Source organism: Schistocerca cancellata, chromosome 2 (assembly GCF_023864275.1).
Source record: "Schistocerca cancellata isolate TAMUIC-IGC-003103 chromosome 2, iqSchCanc2.1, whole genome shotgun sequence".
NCBI classification, from domain to species: Eukaryota; Metazoa; Arthropoda; class Insecta; order Orthoptera; family Acrididae; genus Schistocerca; species Schistocerca cancellata.
The window spans coordinates 1,080,170,687-1,080,194,394 of NC_064627.1; the positions used below are offsets into that span (position 1 = coordinate 1,080,170,687).

The following is a 23,708-nucleotide window of genomic DNA, read 5'->3' on the forward strand; positions in this document are numbered from 1 at the left end:
TAAAACCTGAACCAATATAGTGACAGAAAACCGAGTAATATGTTTAGTAACAAGACTAACGTAAGACGAGTGTGTAGGTGAAAATAGCAAGTAAGGCTAAATCAAATAAAACCTGAATCAATATAGGGACATAAAATCCAGTAATATGTTTAAAAACAAGACTAACGTAAGACGAGTGTGTAGGTGAAAACGAGGTTTCCGTAGGATGTGTAATTTATAAGTTATTTCATGTTGAATCTTTTATGTTTATAATTAAATAAAAAAAATATCTCAACAACTCCTTAAGTGATTTTTACAAACAAACTATCTATGGATACGTCTCATTGAGCGCTATCGGACCAACATAGTAGATATTCTTTAATCACTACCTATTCTGATTAGATATAGTTAGGAATTCATCAGCATACTTATTTGAAATTGTTTATATTTATTAGTTATAGGAAAATGCAAAGTGCGCTGAGGTGACAAAATCACGAGCTAGTGATATGTACAGATGGTGGTAGTATCACGTACACAATGTGTACATGCATTGGCGGAGATGTCATTTGTACTCAGGTCTTTAATGTGAAAATGTTTCCCATGTGATTATAGCCACACGACGAGGATTAAGACACAACGAGAAGTGGTAGTTGGAGCTAGAGGCATGGAATATTCAATATTTAGCGATCCACATTGTCAGGACTGTGCCGAGAATACCAAATTTCAAATAAAAAATGGGACATACTCGAGAGGACAGTCAGTTCGTCCACCAAATCATGCTCTAGTAACACTTTCACGTTTATGGAATGCGATAGTGGCAGCTTGGCTCTGTTTCTGCAGCGGACTTCCAGTGACTTGTGGTGTCCATGCCACGTCGAATTTCTGCACTATGCCAGGCAAAAGGAACTCCGACATGATGTGGGGAGATATTCCACGACTTTTGTCGCCTCAGCGTAGTGTTTGCCTGGACAAAATCATTGTTTATGACAAATAATTTAAGTTAGAGAAAAATAAGGACAGCAAAAAATAAAATAAAATTAGAACAAAAAAAAATTGCGTGCTAAAGAAGTCACAAGTGTGTTTGTTGACTCACGTCAATATGATGATTTAAATAGTGATGGCAATTTTTGCACGTGGCTTTTCGGCTCTTCACTTTGCACCTATTCAGAAATCTTGGAGCGTGAGTAACGTACGTGCCGCACTAGGTAGCGTTTCGAGTGTGGTGATCTCTTTGTAAGTGTTTGTGTAGTAGGTATGTGATACTCAAGTGTATCTATAGTAACTATTCCGAAATACGCGTTGTTTCAACGTTTGGACTTTTAGTATTTCGTGTTGGGAGAACTTGTCTGACTCTAAAAACTTATTTCAATTATTTCTGTCGGTTATCAACACACAGAATTTAATTATTTAGCGTTTGTAGAATTTACACTTTGGAATTGCAGTAAAGGAGCTTTGATTATATTTCCATAGTTTAATCTGAAATTTACTGGAATGTGAATTACTGTTCAATTTCGTTTAAGTCCTGGCTCAGATAATTAATATATGAGCAATGAATAGTTATTGACTATCATAAGAGTTCCAGAATGAGATTTTCACTCTACAGCGGAGCGTGCGCTGATATGAAACTTCCTGGCAGATTAAAACTGTGTGCCCGTCCGAGACTCGAACTCGGGACCTTTGCCTTTCGCGGGCAAGTGCTCTACCATCTGAGCTACCGAAGCACGACTCACGCCCGGTACTCACAGCTTTACTTCTGCCAGTACCTCGTCTCCTACCTTCCAAACTTTACAGAAGCTCTCCTGCGAACGTTACGTTCATGGATATAATCCTAGTTAGGTTATAAATTTAAACACTGTGAGAACTGAGCATTGTTTTCATCGCAAATCCCTGCCTGCATGTATTTGCACTTAGCGACTGGATTATTTTGGGTTGATGCCACAGCTGCATTGATTGACCTCTGGACTGTGGAGTAGCGAGCACTTGAAAATCTGACCATTAATTCTGGACGCCATACATGCAGTGTCTTTCTGATTTACACTCTTATTGTTCAAGGGGCCTCACAAGCTGCTGACTTAAGAACTACTTTGTGGAAGCTACAAGTTTTAGCTTCTCTCTCTCTCTATCCCTCTCTTTCTCTCTCTCTCTCTCTCTCTCTCTCTCTCTCTCTCTCTTCATTTATTATCTGTACTGTCGTATACACTTAGTCTCGTACATGAACATTTGTCATCAATCATCTGTCTCATCACAACTAACATACTCCGAAATTACATTCACAGAAATTTCTTTCTCATATTAAGGCTAATTTTTGATACTAGGAGACTTCTTTATGCTAGGAGTGCCACCTATCTCTATGCCTGTCTGCTTTTCATGTTCTTCTTGCTTCGTCCATCAGGTGCTAATTGATTTGCAAGTTAGTAGAATTTCTGCATTTCATAAGCTTCGTGGTCTCCAATTTTGATGTTAATTTTATGACTAATCTCAATTCTGCAACTCCTCATCACTTTCATCTTTCTTCGGTTTAGTTTCGGTCCAGATTCCCCTCTCATTACCCCATTTGTTTCGTTTAACATCTGCTTCTTCTTCACTTTCACAGACAAGACAGCAATGTCATCAGCGAATCGTATTACTGATATTAATTTACCCTGAATTTTAAACCCGCTCCTGAACCTTCCTCTTATTTCCGCCAATGTTTCGTCGATGTATAAATTCATCACCAACGGCGAAAAACCGTATTACCCTATAGGTGACATCTGTTTTTTGAAAATTTTGAACGTCGTGTACTACTTACTGTCGGATCCTTTTTGTAGAGCGACAAATCCTTGATACTTCTTCAATAAATAAATAGTTCCAAATTTATAAAATACCATCTCACAGGTTTTAGTTACTTGTGATGCACAAGGTTTGCGTATCTAAACATTGATTCTGATCTTACACAAGCTATAAGAATTTCATTATCACAATGCGCCCTGTACACTGTGACGTTACCTAATGGGATATTTTGGTGAGTGGCTTCTCTAATCAGAGTCCCTTACGAGCAAACCAGTTGCTATTTTGCCTGTGGTCAGCCATATCTTAACGTAATTGGGCAATTTATGGCTCCTTTTAAAAGGAATACCTCGATAACGTAGTAGGGTCAAGCCTCACACGTCTGCTTTCTTTACGAGCAGCTAACTTGCTGCACATAATTACCTGTAGCTGTCATCCTGCAGTCGAGTAGTCTATGGATTGGCTAGAACTACGAATTAATAAACAATCTGAAATATTAAATGAACGATAAATTAATAATTGATGAAAAGGTTTCTGCCCTAATGCCTGTAGTTGATGTAGACGAGATGTATATTAACTAATGTTTATTCATGAAGGTAAATCGATTAAAGATAAAAGGGTCTTATGATAACATAGTTATCCTTATAAAATGTAGTAAAGTTGCGCTGAGAGCATTACGAGAGTGGTAACAAAATCCCCAAGCTAAGTAGTCATTCAAGACATGTGACAAACTAAATCTTTATCGTGATAACAGTGCACGAAATATTAGCCCACTCAAAATAATCCAGAGTTCATTACGATGATCTACAAAATACCACATGAGAGATAACGAGTAGGAACTCATACTCTCTATACTCTCAATTCTGTAATGCCAGCGGATAAGTTAAAACTCTGGACTGAAGCACATTTGTTCCTCATGAGAGTCAGTGTCCCATCAATATTTAAAGTAGTGTGAGGACCGTTCACCACCCAGAATCAATTACCCACACCATCAAATAGCCCATGTTACACAGAAAGCTCTGTCTTCCACCAAATCTCAATGGAAAGTGACTAAAAGTTAAGGCCTTTTAGCAGCAGTTCCTCATCCAATATCAGTTCCCCACACGGACGAAAATCTCACTAACTCACAGGCAGGTCTTCCTCCTTTAAGAACTGGCGTAAATGTTGCCAATCGTTCTGTTGAGCGCCCCACTCTAAAAGTATTTGTCCGGACTCCATTAGTGTTCCACCACTGGTTGCTTCTCCCCACCAAAAGTACATCTTTCTTAAATTCTCGAGACATGGTTTTGACTCAGACTCACACTTTCTGCCCTAAACTAAACTATAACAACAATATTTAAATAAAAAATTGTTATAAACATTCAGTAACATTCAGATGATTTACAATAAATATAAGTTTAAGTTTGTTCAAAAATAAACTGACGGTTACTCTTACGCAAGTGCACTCACATTGAATGACAACTGATTTTAGTTACGTATTGCTTACACAATTATTGATGTCTGGTAGGAAGAAACGTCTTTTGGTACTCTTTTCAGTAGCGGTGTCAGCTAACATATGTGACCGACCGGTTTTAATTTTTTTTTTTTGTACGGTTGTAATTATGTTTAAATTAAGTTACTGGCAAACATGGAAAAAATATTCCTTGAATAACTACACAAATACAACAAGATATGACGTATTAATGCTGAGTTACTGTACAGGATATGATGTTTGGACGAACTACTGCATAATTAAGAGATCTCAAAACATGATAAATCAATAAAAAAAGTAGATACAGACGATTGAAATTCAGGAATGGTAGCTATAGTGCAAAGCTGTTATCTGAGGTATCGTTTGTTGATACTGCATGAACCATTTAAAAGTCGTTAATTCAAATGCTGATTGTGAAAACATTTAGTGACTGTAAAATATTAAATTTTGCATTTTTTAACTTATTGAAAATATTATTGTTTTACGGGATGTGCCTCATTTTTCTGACATAGCTGCTGTATTCAGATTTGCTATATTATGTAACTGTCATTTACTGTAGTATTTCTGTGAGCAATAAGCTGCCTTAGTTCAGACTCTCTTAAAGTTCGCCATTTTTCCTACATCTCCTACACCAACCATGTGAGTAACCATTGTCATCTTCATCTCCATTAGGATGTACCCATTTCCAGCAACTGAGGCTGATTGCCTTGTTACCTGAGCTTACCTGGTGAGCCCGCATGACTTCCTATCCCCACTGACTCGCACTCAGCCATGCAATCAGGTTCACCTCTCTAAGTACCAACTCTAAGCGGCCAAACCGCTCGCCTGCATGTGTGTAACGTTACAACAAACTAAAACAATTAACGTAAGAAATGAATGTACAAAAAGAAATCATTATACATGACACTGGGTATGCATTTAAATGTGATAAAAATGAAAATTGTAAAACCTTGGTTACATATAATCAGTACAAAACACAGCATACAAATAATGTAATTTTTTATGTACAACTTGGAAAATTACAACAACGAAATGGAGGCGCTATTAGAAGAGTAAATTGTATCTGAAAATGCCCTTTGAACGAAGTAATGTCTCACAACTTTAAATATATAATTATCTCTCATCCATTTGACTATTTCGTCTACTCTTTCAGCTGTATTGCGGCAGATTTATTGTGTCAGGATACAACTTTCTAATATGAGTGCACGGATACTATATCCATATATAATTAAGCCACTTTTGAACTGAAGTATAACGAACATATCAGTGGACAGAATTCGCATAACTGAAACAAGCAAGACCCTTGTGCAGCTGGTGTGGGGCTGTGTTTCCAGATGATTTATCACAACACCAAACTTAAAGTTTCTGAACAGACACTTACCTTCAGTTGCATAACTGAGGGTGAGTGAAGAGGAATTATCTCATGCCACTCAGCTGGGTCTGGGGCACTGCAAGAGTAGGAGTCAACTTATCGCTTGCATTATAGCAGCTGCATACCCCAGAGCATCTTCGGCAGCTGCGTGTAGAGCTGTCAGTGTCAGGAACATGATGTGTATAACCAGTGTGAGATTGAATTAGCAATGACTTAGCAAGAAAGAGTACAGCACCGAGTGGCACCAGCTGTTGTATTTTTTTGACATACGCATTTCTCCAGCTTTGTCGCTGTGAGACGCTCACTTCATGGACCTACATACGTAAGTTTCACCCTCTGTGATGCTAGTACAATGTCAAATTACTCTAGGGGGATTACTCTGCCAGAAACAGACTAGTTATGGTACAAATGTGTCACCTGCCACCGACTACTAGGACAGATGTAACAGAGATGCCCGAAACAGCAGCGTAACGTTTCTGAACTGTTGCGTATCTTCAGGCGCTCAGTTGACAGGCAGCCACGCTCTGGGTGTGACTCGGACATACAGCCCATTGGCTGCCGCCAGGATGACCTTGCGAGGCTCCAGCGGGATTGGACTGCCAGCTGAGCGCGCGCACCCCCAGAACTCGAAGCGCGACAGCAGAGCCGCCAGCCCAGCTTTCACCTCGACCAGAGAGAACGTCTGACCTGTAGAACAGTACAACTCAACTGCTTGCAGCTGTTCTACCGACAAAACGACAGTCACATTAATGTAATAGGAGACATTATTACCATAACAGATAACGAGAATTACACAAAGGAGTCTCAAAAAAATTTTAACAACAGGAGTGATTACTTAAACAGTGCGTTGTGTTTTTGCAGTCTTCAGTCCGGTGACTCGTTTGATGCTGCTCACTGTGGTACTCGATCATGTGCGAGCCTCCTCATCTCAATGCGTCTCCATCATCTTCGCCTGAAGATGATGGAGACGCATTGCATCGAAACGTTGCTACGAGACGACGATGCAACTCGGCTGACAACCTGTGAAGACTTCATATATGAAATTCGCCGAGAAAGCCTGCACTCGCATGTAACTACAACAACCTTCTGAATCTGCTTACTGTATTCATCTTTTCGTCTTCTTCTATGAATTTTACCCTGCACACTTCCCTCTAATGCTAAACTGTTGATCCATTGATGACTCAGAAAGTATACTATGACCGATCTGTTCTTCTAGTCATGTCACAAATTTCTGTTCTCCCCAAATCATTTCAGTACCCATGATCAACACATTTACACGTCAGAATTTTTCTGTAGCACCACATTTCAAAAGCTTCTATTCTCGTCTTGTGTAAACTAATTATAGTTCACGTTTCTCTTCCATACTTGGCTACGCTCATACAAATATTTTCAGAAAATACTTCGTAATCTATCTTCGATACTAACAAGTTACTCTTAATCACAAACACTTATCTGGGCATTGCGAGTCTACATTTCATATCCTCTCTTCTTTGGCCATCAGTAGTCATTTTGCTACCCAAATGGCAAAACTCATATTTTAGTCTGCGTCTTATTTCCTCAGCATCACCTGATTATGCATTATATTATCCTTGTTGTGCTTTTTTTGGTGTTTAAGACAATGTCCATTCTGTTTATCTTCCAAGTTATTTGCTGTCTCTCATAATTACATTGTCATCAGAACTTCTCAAAGTGTTTCTCTGTGAACTTGAATTCCTATTCAAATTTTTCTTTGTTTTCCTCTACTGCTCACTTTATATACAGATTGAATATCATGAGATATCGGCTGCACTCTTGTCATGCTCCCCTCTCAATCACTGCTTTCCTCCCATCAGGTGATTATGTGTGTGCCAGTCACAACACGATTATGTTATAAATGCGTCACCAGCAAGGCACCATTAGTACAGACATAAACAGCCCCCATTCAAATTTCAAGGTGGGAGCTACTTATGGGGGCTTCGTCATTACAGGTATGGATCGGAGTGTGGAATGTTAGATCCCGTAACCGAGCAGATATGTTAAAAATTTTAAAAAAGGAAATGGATAGGTTGATGTTCGGTACAGTGGGAATTAGTGAAGTTTGGTTAGAGGAGCAACAGGAATTCTGGTCTGGTGATTACAGGATTATAAACACAATATCCAGTAGGGCTAATGGAGGGCTGGGTTTAATAGTGATTAAGAAAATAGGGATGCATGTAAGCTACTAGGAACAGTATAGTGAACTCATTATCATAGCCAAGATAGACACACCAAACCACAGTTGAACGAGCTTATATACTAAGTAGCTCCACAGATGAAGGGTTTGAAGAAATTATTCAAATAGTTAAGGGAGACGAAAACTTAATTGTGATGGGGAACCTGAATTTGATAGTGGGAAGAGGAAGAAAAGAGTAGGCCTATGTGTATGGCGACTGAGGGGATATGAGTGAAAGAGGAAGCCACTTGGTAGAATTTTGCACAGAGCATAATTTAATAATAGCTGATAGTTGATTTAAGGATTGTGAGCTAAGTTTGAATGTTTGGAAGAGACCTGAAGAAACCAGAGGGTTTATGATTGATTCTATAATGATAAGACAGAGAATTATAAAAAAGATTTTAAAGTGTAAGATATTTGCAGGGTCAGATGTGGATTCCGACCACAGTTTATTGGTTATGGACTGTAGATAAAAACGGAAAAACTGCAAAAAGATAGAAAATTAAAGAGATGGCATCTGGATAAGTTGAAAGAGCTATTAGTTGCTGAGAATACCAGGGGAGCAGTAGACTCTGGTCGACTACAATAGGGGATCGCAATACGGTAGAAAATGAATGGGGTAGTCTTGAGATATGAAATAGTGAGAGCGGAAGAGGATCAAGTAGGTAAAACGGCAAGGCCTCATAGAAATCCTTAGATAATACAGGAGATATTGAATGTAATTGACAAAAATAGATAATATAAAAATGCTGCAAATAAAGTACCCTCAGGAAAGACTGTTTACACTTACAATTGGCTTGTAACATTTCATTGTGATCGTGCTAGTTTCTACGATGAATTTCGTGAAGCTGAACCAAAATTGGGTTTTATTGCGACGTTCATTGAAGACTGGAGAGCATCGGCATGTGTCTTACTACGTACAAGATGGAGTCATACGTAAACATATCTAAGACATTTGATCGAAGTTCAAGTATAGCCGAATGTCGTTTGCAGTGAGGAAATTCTCATAAAATGGAGAAACATTATGTAACGCTTTAATAGAAATTTAAGCTTCACTCGGTGTTCTGGGTTGTCCAAATGAACTGAAAACAATTACAGTAGTTTCTTTGCGATGTACTTCTAACGTAATCATCGTCTGTTTCGCTAATTGCACCACACATGTGACGACCTTTGCTTGCAAGGACCAAAAAATAGTTAACTCTGAATGATATACAATAATTTGTTTGTCAGAAGGCACCAACGAAATACGAAATACTCTCGTAATCATAGCACTTGTTATTCGTGGCTACAGTGCTATCTGACAAAGAGCGCGTCAAACTATTAAGTGCTTGACGGAGAAAAATATCGAATTAATACGTCAATGTCGGTATCCACATATTATATCGACCAAGGAATTGCTTTTGTTCGCTTATGCTACACACGATTTAAGTGCATAGCGATTTTGATGACTTGAAAACCTGCTGAAACCATCAAAAAACATATTTTTTGAAGTATCAACAAGAACGGGGACGGAAAAAAGTTTCCTGAAATACTACGAGGGCATGAAGAAGTTTACATCTTTTAAAGAAAACTACACTGCCTGCCAAAAACTGAAGTACTCGGAAGACGAGAGTGGATGTCAATTTTAGTGCATATACACATTATCGGAAGGTATGCAAGCGAGTAGAGTCGAAAATTTCTCTGACAGGTGGAATGGGTACCAGGCAGCTTTAGTGCTGTTCAGTTTTAGTGTTGTTACCAGACCTCGTAAGATGTACAAGGGGCATGAACGGGGTCTGATTTTGGGCTGTCACTGCGTAGGAGATGAAGTCATCGCGTTCTCGCAAGAGACGATGTTATCAGCAGGTGATGGCAATGAACGGGGCGTCATTGTGGATCTCCATTTAGTCAGATGGTCGAGTCGTGGAATATCGAGGTGTATTATGCAAGTGTAACAGTGGCCCACTGTTGGAGTTCATGGGAACGTGAGAGCAAGCATAGTCATTGTCAGGGTTCCGGTCATCCACGTCTGCCCGCCAGGAGGGAGGACCGCCGTATTGTGCGCCAGCTACATCGCAACACTTTCACATCTTCAGCTGTCATCCGACGACAGGTAATGGACTCCGAGCAACATTCTGTGTAGTTATGCATCACTGGGTAGAGAAGAGCAGCATTTGAACTAGGGGACTTCTGCCTAAAGTGCAGGCTATCGTTCTCATCAAAACACAAAGGACGGTTCTGGAGTGGTGCGTTAACTGTACGCCAGATGTGTCAGAAAATGTTTGCAAAAACTCAAGATCTCCATTTGGTTCTTGTTGATGAATAGACAATGTTACGAATAGATAATGTCCAGCGTTGGATCGTGAGGATGGCGGTGACCTGGAAGAGGTCCCATCCTTCCACTGCTTTGAGGAGACACAGTGGTGTTATTCCTGGTGTCAAAAACCACTCAAAAGATAAGAGCACACATAATATTTTTCGTTCAAGACTACCAGTTTCAACAGCCTTTTCTGTCATCTTCAGTTATTACACATCTTTTTGTAGTAAAGCATGTTCATTTTAAGCTGAAACTCACGCACGAGGTGTCAAAGGGATAAACCTCAGCACCTTATAAACGTTTGTCGTCCACTTGACATCGTGTGCATGAGGTTCAGCGTAAAATGAACAAGTGTCACAACAAAAAGATGTTTAAGACATGAAGATGGCAGGAAAGACTATTGAAACCAGTTGTGTTGGATACAAAATATATTGTGCCGTCTTGGCTTTTCAATAGTTTTTAGCGACTGAAACAGATCGCCCTTCAATCCTCTTATAGTGCGGAAATTGAATACTCCTGGTGTAATTCTGTTAGGAAACGCACGATATGACTTCAGGTCACGACTGGTAGTCATTGAGGGAATGCTGACAGAACAGCAATAGGTCACATGGACATTGTGTGTCCTCAAATGTTACACCAGATGCGACAGGATTGGTTACTAGTCTTCAACAGGACAATTCTCATTCACACATGGCACGTTCTTTATGAAATGTATGTGTGCCTTTGAGGTAATCCCATTGTCAAAAAGATGGCCAAATCTGTTCCTAATACAACATGTCTGGTTCCACCTTCGACATATATGCCATCCCAGTGCCGGTACGCAAGGTAAGAAGGTCAAATTACTACAGATGTGAATTACGTGATGTAGAAATAGTTCCATCGTCGAGGATTAGGTAGAACTTTGAAATATTGAAGGGTCTTGGTCGCACAATTCTCACAAGTAAATAATGTACAATAAAATTGATTATTGGGCTTTGTGTAAAGCATGTTAACATTTGTAATAGTTTATGTCATCATCATCATCATCATCTTGTACACTTTCCAGTCTCTGGCCGAGTCTGTGTGGAACATAGGCCTCTCCATCATCTTCCGTCTTGCCACCATCCCTCTGTCTTCATCTTGGTCCAGGCTTCTCCTTTCTTCTGGATGCATTCCTCTAGCCCTTTCAGCCATCTGTCTCTCGGTCTTCCTCTTGGTCTCTTTCCTTCCAGTTCCATCTCGCCGGCTTGAGTGGCCGAGCGGTTCTAGGCGCTCTCGTCTGGAACCGCACGAACGCTACGGTCGCAGGTTCGAATCCTGCCTTGGGCATGGATGTGTGTGATGTCCTTAGGTAGGTTACGCTTAAGGAGTTCTAAGTTCTAGGGGACTGATGACCTCAAGAGTTAAGTCCTATGGTGCTCAGAGCCATTTGAACCATTTGAAGTTCCATCTCGTGGATCCTCCGGGGTATCCTCTTCTCCTCCATTCTCTTAACGTGTCCATACCATCTCAGCCTTGATTTCTCTATCTCCTTCTGTAATGGTTCCACCTTCATTACATCTCTGATCCTCTCATTTCTTAACCTGTCTATCTTTGTCAATCCAATACTGTTTCTCAAGAATTTCATCTCACTAGCTTATACTTTGCTCTTCTCTCTTCCTTTCACAACCCAGGTTTCTGATGCATACGTCAGGATCGGGACAGAGTATGACCGGTACACAGGGTGGTACGTTGATAGTGATTGGGCCACATATCTCACGAAATAAGTATCAAACAAAAAAAAACTACAAAGAACGAAACTCGTCTAGCTTGAAGGGGGAAACCAGATGGCGCTATGGTTGGCCCGCTAGATGGCGCTGCCATAGGGCAAACGGATATCAACTCCATTTTTTAAAATAGGAACCCCCATTTTTATTACATATTCGTTTAGTACGTAAAGAAATATGAATGTTTTAGTTGGACCACTTTTTTCGCTTTGGGACAGATGCAGCTGAAATAGGCACAAACGTATAAGTACGTGGTATCACGTAACATTCCGCCAGTGCGGACGTTATTTGCATCGTGATACATTACCCGTGCTAAAATGGACCCTTTACCAACTTCGGAAAAGGTCGATGTCGTGTTGATGTATGGCTATTGTGATCAAAATGCCCAACGGTCGTGTGCAATGTATGCTGCTCGGTATCCTGGACGACATCCTCCAAGTTTCCGGACCGTTCGCCGGATAGTTATGTTATTTAAGGAAACAGGAAGTATTCAGCCACATGTGAAACGTCGACCACGACCTGAAACAAATGATGATGCCGAAGTAGGTGTTTTAGTTGCTGTCGCGGCTGATCCGCACATCAGTAGCAGACAAATTGCGGGAGAATCGGGAATCTCAAAAACGTCGGTGTTGGGAATGCTACATCAACATCGATTGCACCCGTACCATATTTCTATGCACCAGGAATTGCATGGCGACGACTTTCAACGTCGTGTACAGTTATGCCACTGGGCACAAGAGAAATTACGGGACGACGACAGATTCTTTGCACGCGTTCTATTTAGCGACGAAGCGTCATTCACCAACAGCGGTAACGTAAACCGGAATAATATGCAATGGGAAATCCATGATGGCTGCAACAAGTAGTACATCAGCGACCTTGGCGGGTTAATGTATGGTGCACCATTATGGGAGGAAGGATAATTGGCCCCCATTTTATTGATGACAATCTAAATAGTGCAATGTATGCTGATTTCCTACGTAATGTTCTACTGGTGTTACTACAAGACATTTCACTGCATGACAGAATGGCGATGTACTTCCAACATGATGGATGTCCGGTACATAGCTCACGTGCGGTTGAAACGGTATTTAATAGCATATTTCATGACAGGTGGATTGGTCGTCAAAGCACCATACATTGGCCGCCCGTTCACCGGATCTGACGTCCCCGGATTTCTTTCTGTGTGGAAAGTTGAAGGATATTTGCTATCGTGATCCACCTACAACGCCTGACAACATGCGTCAGCGCACTGTCAATACATGTGCCAACTTTACGGAAGGCGAACTGCTCGCTGTTGAGAGGAATATCGTTACACGTATTGCTAAATGCATTGAGGTTGGCGAACACTATTTTGAGCATTTATTGGATTAATGTGGCATTTACAGTTAATCACGCTGTAAAAGCATGCGTTCTCAGAAATGATAAGTTCACAAAGCTACATGTATCACATTGGAATAGCCGAAATAAAATGTTCAAACGTACCTACGTTCTCCATTTTAATTAGAAAGCCTACCTGTTACCAACTGTTCGTCGAAAATTGTGAGCCATATGTTTGTGACAATTACAGCGCCATATATCACAATGCGAAAGAAATGATCCAACTATAACATTCATATTTCTTTACATACTACACGAATATGTAATAAAAATTTGGGTTCCTATTTAAAAAAACGCAGTTGATATCCGATTGACCTATGGCAGAGCCATCTAGCGGACCAACCATAGCGCCATCTGGTTTCCCCCTTGAAGCTAGACAAATTTCGTTCTTTGTAGTTTTTTCGTTTGACCCTTATTTCGTTAGAAATTTGGCTAGGTCACTGCCAATGGACCGCCATGTATAACCATTTTACTGATTTGGAGTACACCCTTTCTCCATATCAGGCTTCTGACAATCTTCCAAAACTCTTCTGCTTTTCTCCTCTGCTCGTTTATTTCTCTGTCGTGTTATCCATCTTCAAAAGAATTGTGCGACCAAGACCTTTCTATATTTCAGAGTTGTACTACAGACGTGTCCCATCTAGCTATAGCAGAAAATGGAAGTTCTTTATGATGATCTTCACAAACGAATTAGTGAATGTATCGAGTCCAGAGTATTTGGAACGTCATGCTGATAAGTGAGCTCATATCGCCAAGTTTTGACTCGATTTTGTAATTGTTGAAATAACATCACATACCTTCTCAAATCGTTAAGGTTCATTGCGTTTCGTCCTTTCATCTGCGTGGTTCACTGTTTTTGTCAGGAGGTATAATTTCAGAAATAATACACTACTGGCCATTAAAATTGCTACACCAAGAAGAAATGCAGATGATAAACGGGTATTCATTGGACAAATATATTATACTAGAACTGAAATGTCATTACATTTTCACGCAATTTGGGTGCATAGATCCTGAGACATCAGTACCCAGAACAACCTCCTCTGGCCGTAATAACGCCCTAGATACGCCTGGGCATTGCGTCAAACAGAGCTTGGATGGCGTGTACAGGTACAGCTGCCCATGCAGCTTCAACACGATACCACAGTTCATCAAGAGTAGTGACTGGCGTATTGTGACGAGGCAGTTGCTCGGCCACAATTGACCAGACGTTTTCAATTGGTGAGACATCTGGAGAATGTGCTGTCCAGGGCAGCAGTCGAATATTTTCTGTATTCGGAAAGGCCCGCACAGGACCTGCAACACGCGGTCGTGCATTATCCTGCTGAAATGTAGGGTTTCGCAGGGATCGAATGAAGGGTAGAGCCACGGGTCGTAACTCATCTCAAATGTAACGTTCACTGTTCAAAGTGCCGTCAATGCGAACAAGAGGTGACCGAGACGTGTAACCAATGGCACCCCATACCATCACGCCGGGTGATACGCCAGTATGACGATGACGAATACACGCTTCCAATGTGCGTTCACCGCGATGTCACCAAACACGGTTGCGACCATCTTGATGCGGTAAACAGAACCCGGATTCATCCGAAAAATTACGTTTTGCCATTCTTGCACCCAGGTTCGTCGTTGAGTACACCATCGCAGCCGCTCCTGTCTGTGATGCAGCGTCAAGGGTAACCGCTGCCATGGTCCCCGAGCCGATAGTTCATGCTGCTGCAAACGTCGTCGAACTGTTCGTGCAGATGGTTGTTGTCTTGCAAACGTCCCCATGTGTTGACTCTGGGATCGAGACGTGGCTGCACGATCCGTTACAGCCATGGGGATAAGATGCCTGTCGTCTCGACTGCTAATGATACGAGGCCGTTGGGATCCAGCACGGTGTTCCGTATTACCCTCCTGAACCCGCCGATTCCATATTCTGCTAACAGTCATTGGTTATCGACCAACGCGAGCAGCAATGTCGCGATACGATAAACCGCAATCGCGATAGGCTACAATCCGACCTTTATCAAAGTCGGAAACGTGATGGTACGCATTCTTCCTCCTTATACGAGGCATCACAACAACGTTTCACCAGGCAACGCCGATCAACTGTTGCTTTTGTATGAGCAATCGGTTGGAAATTTTCCTTATGTCAGCACGTTGTAGGTGTCGACACCGGCGCCAACCTTGTGTGAATGCTCTGAAAGGCTACTCATTTGCATATCACAGCATATTCTTCCTGCCAGTTAAATTACGCGTATGTAGGGCGTCATCTTCGTGGTGTAGCAATCTTAATGGCCGGTAGTGTATATCGATTTCCACAAAAACAATTCGTTCTTCCTTTTTGTATACATATTGATTGCCGTCCACGTATATGAACCACGACTTGTCTGTAATGCTAGGTCACTCACCGAGACAGGTTCGTGGTCCGGCGCCAAACGGCAGGTAGGCTGGGTGGGCGTGTCCGCCGCTGAAGCGCTCCGGGTTGAAGCGCAGCGGCTCAGGGAAGAGGCGCGGGTCGCGGTGCAGCGACAGCAGCGGCACGTACACCACGTCCCCCACGCGCAGGCGCAGGTCGCTGCCCGGCACCTGGTACGGCTCCCCCGTACACTGCCGCATTAGGAAGCCCATTGGCGGGTACAGGCGTAGAGTCTCTGCCGAGGGGAAAACAGTCAGGGGCTTGTAATGGTACTTGAATTACGTAACCATTACATCACCTCAACTCAACCTCTCGATACCAGCAATATTCTAAAGTGTTTCTGTAAAGTAGTTAACGTATTTCTGAGACAACATTTAGATTTGATTTCATTAATGTAGAGGTACTTTTATACATCGATATGTTTATGTTGCAATGATATTATTGTTACGTGTGTTCTTTCTTTTGTCACTACGATCTTTGATGTACTTGTAACTCTGATTTTTGGGCGTGGTTATTAGTTAGAGAGTCGGACCTGGAAAAAGTCGAGCCTTGGACGTCATGTTGAAAAGACGCATAGTGTAGTCAGCTTATAAAAAGTGAACTTTAACAGTGAGGAAGATGTTTTCAAGTATGTTTTATATTGTGAAGTGATGTTTTGTGTGTGACATGATATTGCAACAAAAGAAATAAAAAGGAAGTGTAACTTAAATTCGGAGTGCTGATTAATTTATACATCACCATTGTGCTAACTTTCAAAGGTTTAATCTTCAAGAATGGTTTGTGAAGCGCATCTACAAAACTTTCGAATATCATATAATAAAACCTAGGCCTCTTTGCATCCGAGCTTGGAATCATCAACACCTAGATTTTCGACGATTGAGCCATGATTTTACAACGAGACCAGCGTGGGAAACACGAAAAGGTGAGTGCCTAGTTTATTCATTATTACATGGAATGACTTTATTAACTGTGCTGTAATGACACCTGCCACATAATAACTTTGTTGCTGCCAGAAAATGCAGTATTTAGCAGCGTGAGCAACACCACAATCATTATTAAATTTTGGCCTTTGTTGTGGTAGGGTTGTTAGAGGCTCCAGCAGCTGCGAGCTCAGTGTAATTCCTTCAATGAAGTAACCAACTTTTCACACATTTATGGCACTTGCGCTTCACCAATTTATCATAAATGCAACCCTAAATACGGTACGCAAGCCTGAAACGAATCAAAATTATGGTGGTTCTTATATGGCACTTTTTAAAATTTTTGATAATTTTTCATGAGATATGTCGCCAGTTTTGTTCCATTTCATGTGAAAATTAGCTGCATGAGATACGGGCTAGGTAGAATGAAGGAAAGTGTGCCCCTGGGGCTTAAAAGCAGATATAATGTGAAAAGGAAGACTACAATAAACTTTGTAAAATATTACTTTTGCATTGTAAGTTCGTTCAGTACCTAATGCAAACCGGTTGTTTCGTTCAGTTTGCTTAATTAAATCTCTTGTTGTTTCCACAGACCACTTTGTTCGAGTGACGTGATGGGTCAATGGACCGCACACAGATAGTAAGAGTAGGGACTAAGCTTTCTTTTCTTTTTACAACTTAACGTGGACTACCTCAGTAGTCTTCAACTTTTGCAGAAAGGTAGCAATTATAGCACACAGTACTTCTTCTCCAGTTCTATGGAAAAGGACATTTTGTCAAGCACAAGTTCACAATTTGCAAATGTATTAATCAACTGTACATCGAAGAATCACTTTGGGCAGGTAAGGGCAGATGATTTTTTGGGATATCTTACGCTTTTCGCCACAGGAGCAGGGAAAATCCAGCCCAAAATTAAAAGCTTTGTATTACAAGCGAATAGAAACTGGTCAAAACAGCATACGCTAACGCTTTGGTGATCGTTACTTTTTGAAGAAGATAGCCAGATCCACGACTGAAAAATAGGTCTAGGGTGGTCAATGGAATCGATGATTACAATGCCTCCAATGTGTCTTTACCAATTCCGAAAAATCCTTTACGTTATTTTATGCAAACTGGATCTCGTACACTTTTCGGCTGTTAATGATAGTTGGTGAATAATACAACCAGTCACAAATACTTTTGATCCTTTATTTCAGTTCCACATCTGATTTTGAGCTAATGTTTCTGTTTATTCTACCTATCTCTCGTTCTGTTCCCATGGCTACTTTTGATTCCATTATTCTCTTGAATCCAAACTGGAAACTGACTGCACCGTGAAGAAAATATTAAAAGCCTCCAAAATTATCGATAAGGGGATTGAACAGTGTTTTTGTAATAATGTTTGAGTCTCTTTCTAGTACGTTTCTCTTTAGTGAGTAATTTCTTAAGCCATATCCTTCGTAGTAGCGTGAAAGTGGAAATTTTGTCAACACCATTTCTTATACTGAAATCTGTAAATGGCCCAACTGAGAGACAGTTGTAGTTCATAAAAGACTGCAATGATGATTTACCAAAATCGATAAAGGGAAGTAGTGTGCGCTTTAGGTTGAATCCGAGTAGTGTTATACATTTCCAAGGCATAGGCACTGTAGCCAGTCCCAAGACCGACTGAGAAAGCAGGAGGTTCACCAGCGACCAGGCGCTCTCTACAATGACTTAAAGAGCGAAAGAAGTAACCTTCTCTGCTGGAATTCAATAAACAGAGACTAAAATGTGAGGTAGAACTCTTAAACCTTGGTCGGCTATCTACAGAGGAGAATGTATTCCGATTTAACACATAGTCCTTCACAATGGAGGGCGTGCAATGTTCTGGCTGCCCATCAATAGCAAAAGAATTGCAATTCATCATTTCCTAAGAATAAGCCAGAAAGTACTCAAAGATGCCAACAAGACCATGGTACAAGAAAACAAATTTGTGCTAAAGACAGTTTACGTATAGATACCTGGAATACATGTGGAGTTTTTAAAGCAAAGCAAACAGAACATATAGAAAATATGAAATAAAGAAAAATAAATGTTGGTGTAATCACAGAAAGAGGAAACAGAGGAACAAACGGTTTACATAATTATACACTAATTTACACTTGAGATGAACAAATGCCATTAGAAGTGAGTGAAAGAGGTATTCTTATAAATGGTAAACGGAAAAGAAATAAAGATTTTTTTATGATTATGTGATGGAAAGGGTAGCTAACGCTACATTTATAATTGGTAGAGGACATTAACACATCATAGGAGGAAGAAAGATAATACCAAGTTTCTGAAATATTTTATGATGAACTGCCAATCAAGCTAATAAATCTATAAAAACCATTTTTTGACATTAGGAGACTTAAATACAAAAACATAAGAGGTACCGGTAGGGGATATAGTAGGCATACTGGGTTAGATGACCTTAATGAAAAGGCCCAAAAGAATTTTTTTATGCTTAATCAGCTAATATTTACAATTACACTCATTAGAAGGAAATACCTAGAGAAATACACCTTTAGCACAAGATGCACACACTCTGTAATTGATTTTGTAATAGCTAATAAATAAATATTAGAGATAATACATGCTCTGGCCACTTCTCAATTACTAGACTGAAATATGGAAAAAACGAAGGAAACAAACCAATGTCAAGAAAATACAGGGACAAAACTCAAAATTTTATCTTCAGTTAGAGGAAAGAACATGGAAATTACATCAAGAAAGATTTACATGCAAACTTCAAATGGTTGAAACTAAACACAGTACTGAAGAAAAACTGGAAAAGGGAAGTATCAGACCAGAAAAGAGGTCTGAAAACATGAAACGAAAAAATAGCCAACAATATTAAAGAAAAACAAAATGCTTATAATGCCTATTTACAAACACCAGTGAATCCTAGGATATATATATAAATAGGGAATAAATAATACAAAAATTTTGATAAAAAGGCATCATGCTGAATCCAGGAATATACAGATTGCTAATGGTTAACATGAAATGAATTAAGATATAGCAAATATTAATATAACAACAGAAAATCAATGCATAGAACATTATGGAAATTTAAGGAATGGAGAAGATAGTGAAGAAAATTAGTTAATAAAAACTGGTAATAGCACTGTGGCTTGAATAGACATAAAAGAACTAAAAGGGCCCCTAAATGTAACAAAAAATAGGAATGCTACTGACCTGGATGGATATAATGCTGTATTAAGCAAATATAGAGAAATCAGTTTAGAATTTTGGTTTCTCAGTTTTCTGAATATGGGTTAGAAGAACTATTCCATACTGAAGTTATTTCTGTATTTAAAAAACGGTAACAGGAAAGATACAGTTAATTGCACATGGATAAGTTTACTAAGTACACGATACAAAATGTATGGAAAAAATTGTTAATCGAAGACTGCAAACTGATGCAGTAATTTCATGAGAACAATCAATATTCGAGAAGCAATGAATTTTTGTGAAGGGATATTAACGCTATGATAACATATTCATAATAAGACCAATTATTGAGGAACTTCAGTAATTTTCCTTAGAAAGGCTTTCAGCATGTACTGATTGTGAGGAAGCCTCTGATAATGTAAAAAGACACTTTCTGCAAAAATAATATAAAATATAAAGTTTTCCTAACACATTATTAATACAATGAAGAGTCTATAGTCTATCAAAATTCGAAAATGGTTACAATTACAGGTTAAACAATATTGGATGAAATTTTAATAAACCAACATGTTGGACAACAGTATAGTCTACCCAAATTTAATTGATTTAACTGTTGGTGACCTAGTTACAAGGTGAAAAGGTGAAAGACAGGAAATAAAATATGATCTAGCTTAACATTAAATAATCAATTTATGCTGATGATCAGATAATTATGAAGGAAACGACAGATAACGTAGAAAGAGCAGTATAAAAATTGAGCCACAATCGGATATACTACAGTTTAGCTGTATAATCAAACACTTCAAAGATAAAGGCTTTCAGACAGAAAATCCAGTCAGTTCAGAAGTAATAGTAAATGAAATTTTTTAGAACACTTGAATTACCAATACACTGACAACGAGGCTAATAAATTTAAAGTTATCTGGAGAACAATTAGAAGGACTTACGAAAGGAAAACAAGAAACAGGTTATAAACGTAGTTACGGCTCTACCTATTCTTGTATATGGTTTCAAATCATGGACTATAACAAAAATGGAAAATTATCTATACAGGCAGCAGAGATTAAGTTGATGAGATATGTGAGGGTTGTAATAAAATGGATAAAATAAATCTTTAAACAGATTTCTAAACCTTTTCAGCTAACGGCAAGGCAGAAGATAATAGAATGAAATGTTGATAGTTTGACGGAACTAAGACTACCAAAAAATGATTAATTTTCCGTTGAATGAAAGGGAGAACTAGGTAGAATTGATAAGAGGATGATACAAACCTGAACAGGTGACTATAAAATCTATTCTTTGGACAGAGGGAAGAGAGCGAAGCAATTCAAATGCGGGCTGCTACGTTACTGGTGGGTTCATACATCACATAAGTGTCAATGGTTTGGGAATCCCTGGAGGAAAAGTAGGAAATGTAGAAGTACAGAAATGGCTTTCTGGTGAGCATGATAATCATACAGTTCCTTAAAATTTACTTTTGTAGCCTCATGTCAAATAAAAGTTATCACAACAGGTTTTGTTTTCTAGGCAAGTAATCAATGACGACGGCTGACAGATATGTGCCTCGACAAAGTGGTCTCTGGAATCTGTATTTACACAGTGTACTATGTCTCGACACCCATTGTACAATAAGTACATATGATTGGGGCGAAAGCATAAAAACTCTGAACCAACAAAATGGATGGAAGTGCGTGATACAAAATTACATACGTTGTAAGCTGTCAGCTAACCACCAGGACCACCCCCCAGCCCATATTAAAAGCTAGAGCCCTCCAGAAGAACAGTATAGATCTTACAATAACTCCAAAAGGGCTACACCAGCCGCATGTTTTAGCGTCTCTGTTACGTTGCAAACGTTAAAAACATTGCCCCACCACGAAAAGTATAACGCTTCTCATTGGATAGACATAATTTTTGTAGGCGGAGCTTAAGGTTAACATTGAGACCCTGATTGGTCAGATGAAAACACAGCCAGATAGTTTTTTTAAACCAACTTCGGTAAATTGTAGTGTGGAGAAGTTAGTGGAGAGTTGCTTCCGAGACGGCGAGCTGTATGGAGCTGCGCCGGCCGCCGCCCCCTGATGAACACCAACAAGGTAGTGAACGCATGCAATGCCGCATTTTTGAGCGCATAAGGCTTCACTCAGAACTGCCGAAGTCTCGTCTGTTACATCCCCTTTTTACGTAATACTAGTGTCGATCGTCAATTGAAGCTCATGGTATTCACATTTGCTATGTAAGTTAAAATCTGAAACGCTATGATTTTTCTGTTACATAATTATTGAGAAGCCACAACAGCCACTGTAATTTACGACAAGTTAGATAAGTAATTAAAGATAACTGAGGGTCCCTGTAGACCATTTTGATAGTTTTCTCTTTTGTTAAACTTAATTTTAAACCTAGATTATAGATGTGTTATGGTGTAGGTCATCCTTCGATCCATTGTAGAACTTGGAAACCCATTCGGGAAATATTCGTTCACATTTTTGTTGAACGCAGTTGGTTTTTATCATCCTGTATTAACATATTTCCTTTTATCAAAAGGGCAATTTATAAACAATGTTTCGGGAGTAGAATAAAATTTCCAATGGATAACTAACTGCTTTTTCGACGTTATTTTACCAGCTAACTAAAAATAGGAAAGCCTTGAACCCCTTCCACTAAATTTAGTTAGTATTAAGATTCTTTTACAGGGAGTGGAGTGGAGCTGACGCTGAAGTCATTAAGTATTTAGTTATATCATCGCTAGTCTCACTGAACTGTTCTGAACTCTACATGTCATGTGTGGTCTGGCGTCTCCTTACCAGCAACAGGTCCCAGGTTCGAACTAGTCAATTCCCTATAAAACACGCTCAGAGCGTCGTTTCGCGAAAGTGGTAGGGAGACACGACTTAGAACAACAGACACCACGCAGAATCTTAGAACGTCACGACATGGCAGTTGACAGGAAATAAGGTTATCAAAACATTCGCTATCAACGCTACCAGAACGACTGGGATTTAAATAAAATAGAGCCATTTGACTGTAGATCTCCTTAAGGGAATTAACACATACGATTTAGGATCGAGATACCTATTGCTGTTATCATACAGGTAAACTACCTATTGGCCACACACATTTTGATTTTATAACAAGTTTCACCCATTAAACGCGAGCAACATCGAATAATTTAAAATCTTTTCCACTTAATTAACAGCCAGGTGTAACAACTGTTACGACTTATTTAAACAGGGAAACATTCTTGGTTGCAAATCAGTAATAATTTAATAACACGTTTCACCCTTTGAGGCAATAGTAATTTAAACATTGTCGTAAGGGAGAACTTACGTTGTCTTCGTCGAAATGTCCTAGATATGGCGTGGTCGTATAAAGGAAATATCGCGATACGAATATTTTAAAGTTGTAGACAAAAGGGACAAAAAGTGCAAAGCCGCCGGAGCATAATCGTAAACCTTATCATGAAAACATCGGCATTCGCAGACGTAGAAGCGCATAATCATGACCACGCTTACCAAGGTTAAAAGTGTAACATTAGTTTCCTCAAAACAGACATGTAACCATGTACGTCGAATTGTAGGACAACTGTACGCTACGTGAAGCTTAGTAAGGGTAACTTCAACTTGTTGACACGGATTGACATAACGTAGAGATTACTACATTTAAGATATGATGAACAGTTACTATAAACAACAATAAAATCTACAAATGTTTATGCGGAATTACAGATAAAAGAAAGAAGATGAATAAACGGAAAACATAGTGACCTGCAAGAGTGCTGGCATAGATTTTTGTAACATACAGTGTATAGAATATCATGAACTGCCAGATCAGATAAGATATTATTAATCTGCTAGGCAAATAATTTTGAGGAGGATTAAAAGTAAATAAACAAATATCGAAAATTCAGATATAAAATATAAAGCCCCCATTGTATGCAGACAAGTATGCAAGAGCACTCTCATCCAAGTAGCAACAGAGGCAAGAAAATTAGCGAAGACAACAGTAAA

At 39.6% G+C, this 23,708-nt stretch overlaps 1 protein-coding gene across 1 annotated transcript in view; it reads right to left on the reverse strand.

The window, feature by feature from the left end:
• Nucleotides 1-3,993: 3,993 nt before the first annotated feature.
• The window catches only part of LOC126163083 (probable cytochrome P450 6a13), a 74,608-nt gene continuing 54,893 nt past the window's right edge, over nucleotides 3,994-23,708 (reverse strand). Inside the window, exons 5-6 of the mRNA XM_049919993.1 lie at nucleotides 15,597-15,839; nucleotides 3,994-6,275 (exon numbers count right to left, since the gene is read on the reverse strand). Of these exons, the coding sequence (XP_049775950.1) occupies nucleotides 6,091-6,275; nucleotides 15,597-15,839 (428 nt within the window). The 3' untranslated portion in view covers nucleotides 3,994-6,090. The remainder of the gene's footprint in view (nucleotides 6,276-15,596; nucleotides 15,840-23,708) is intronic.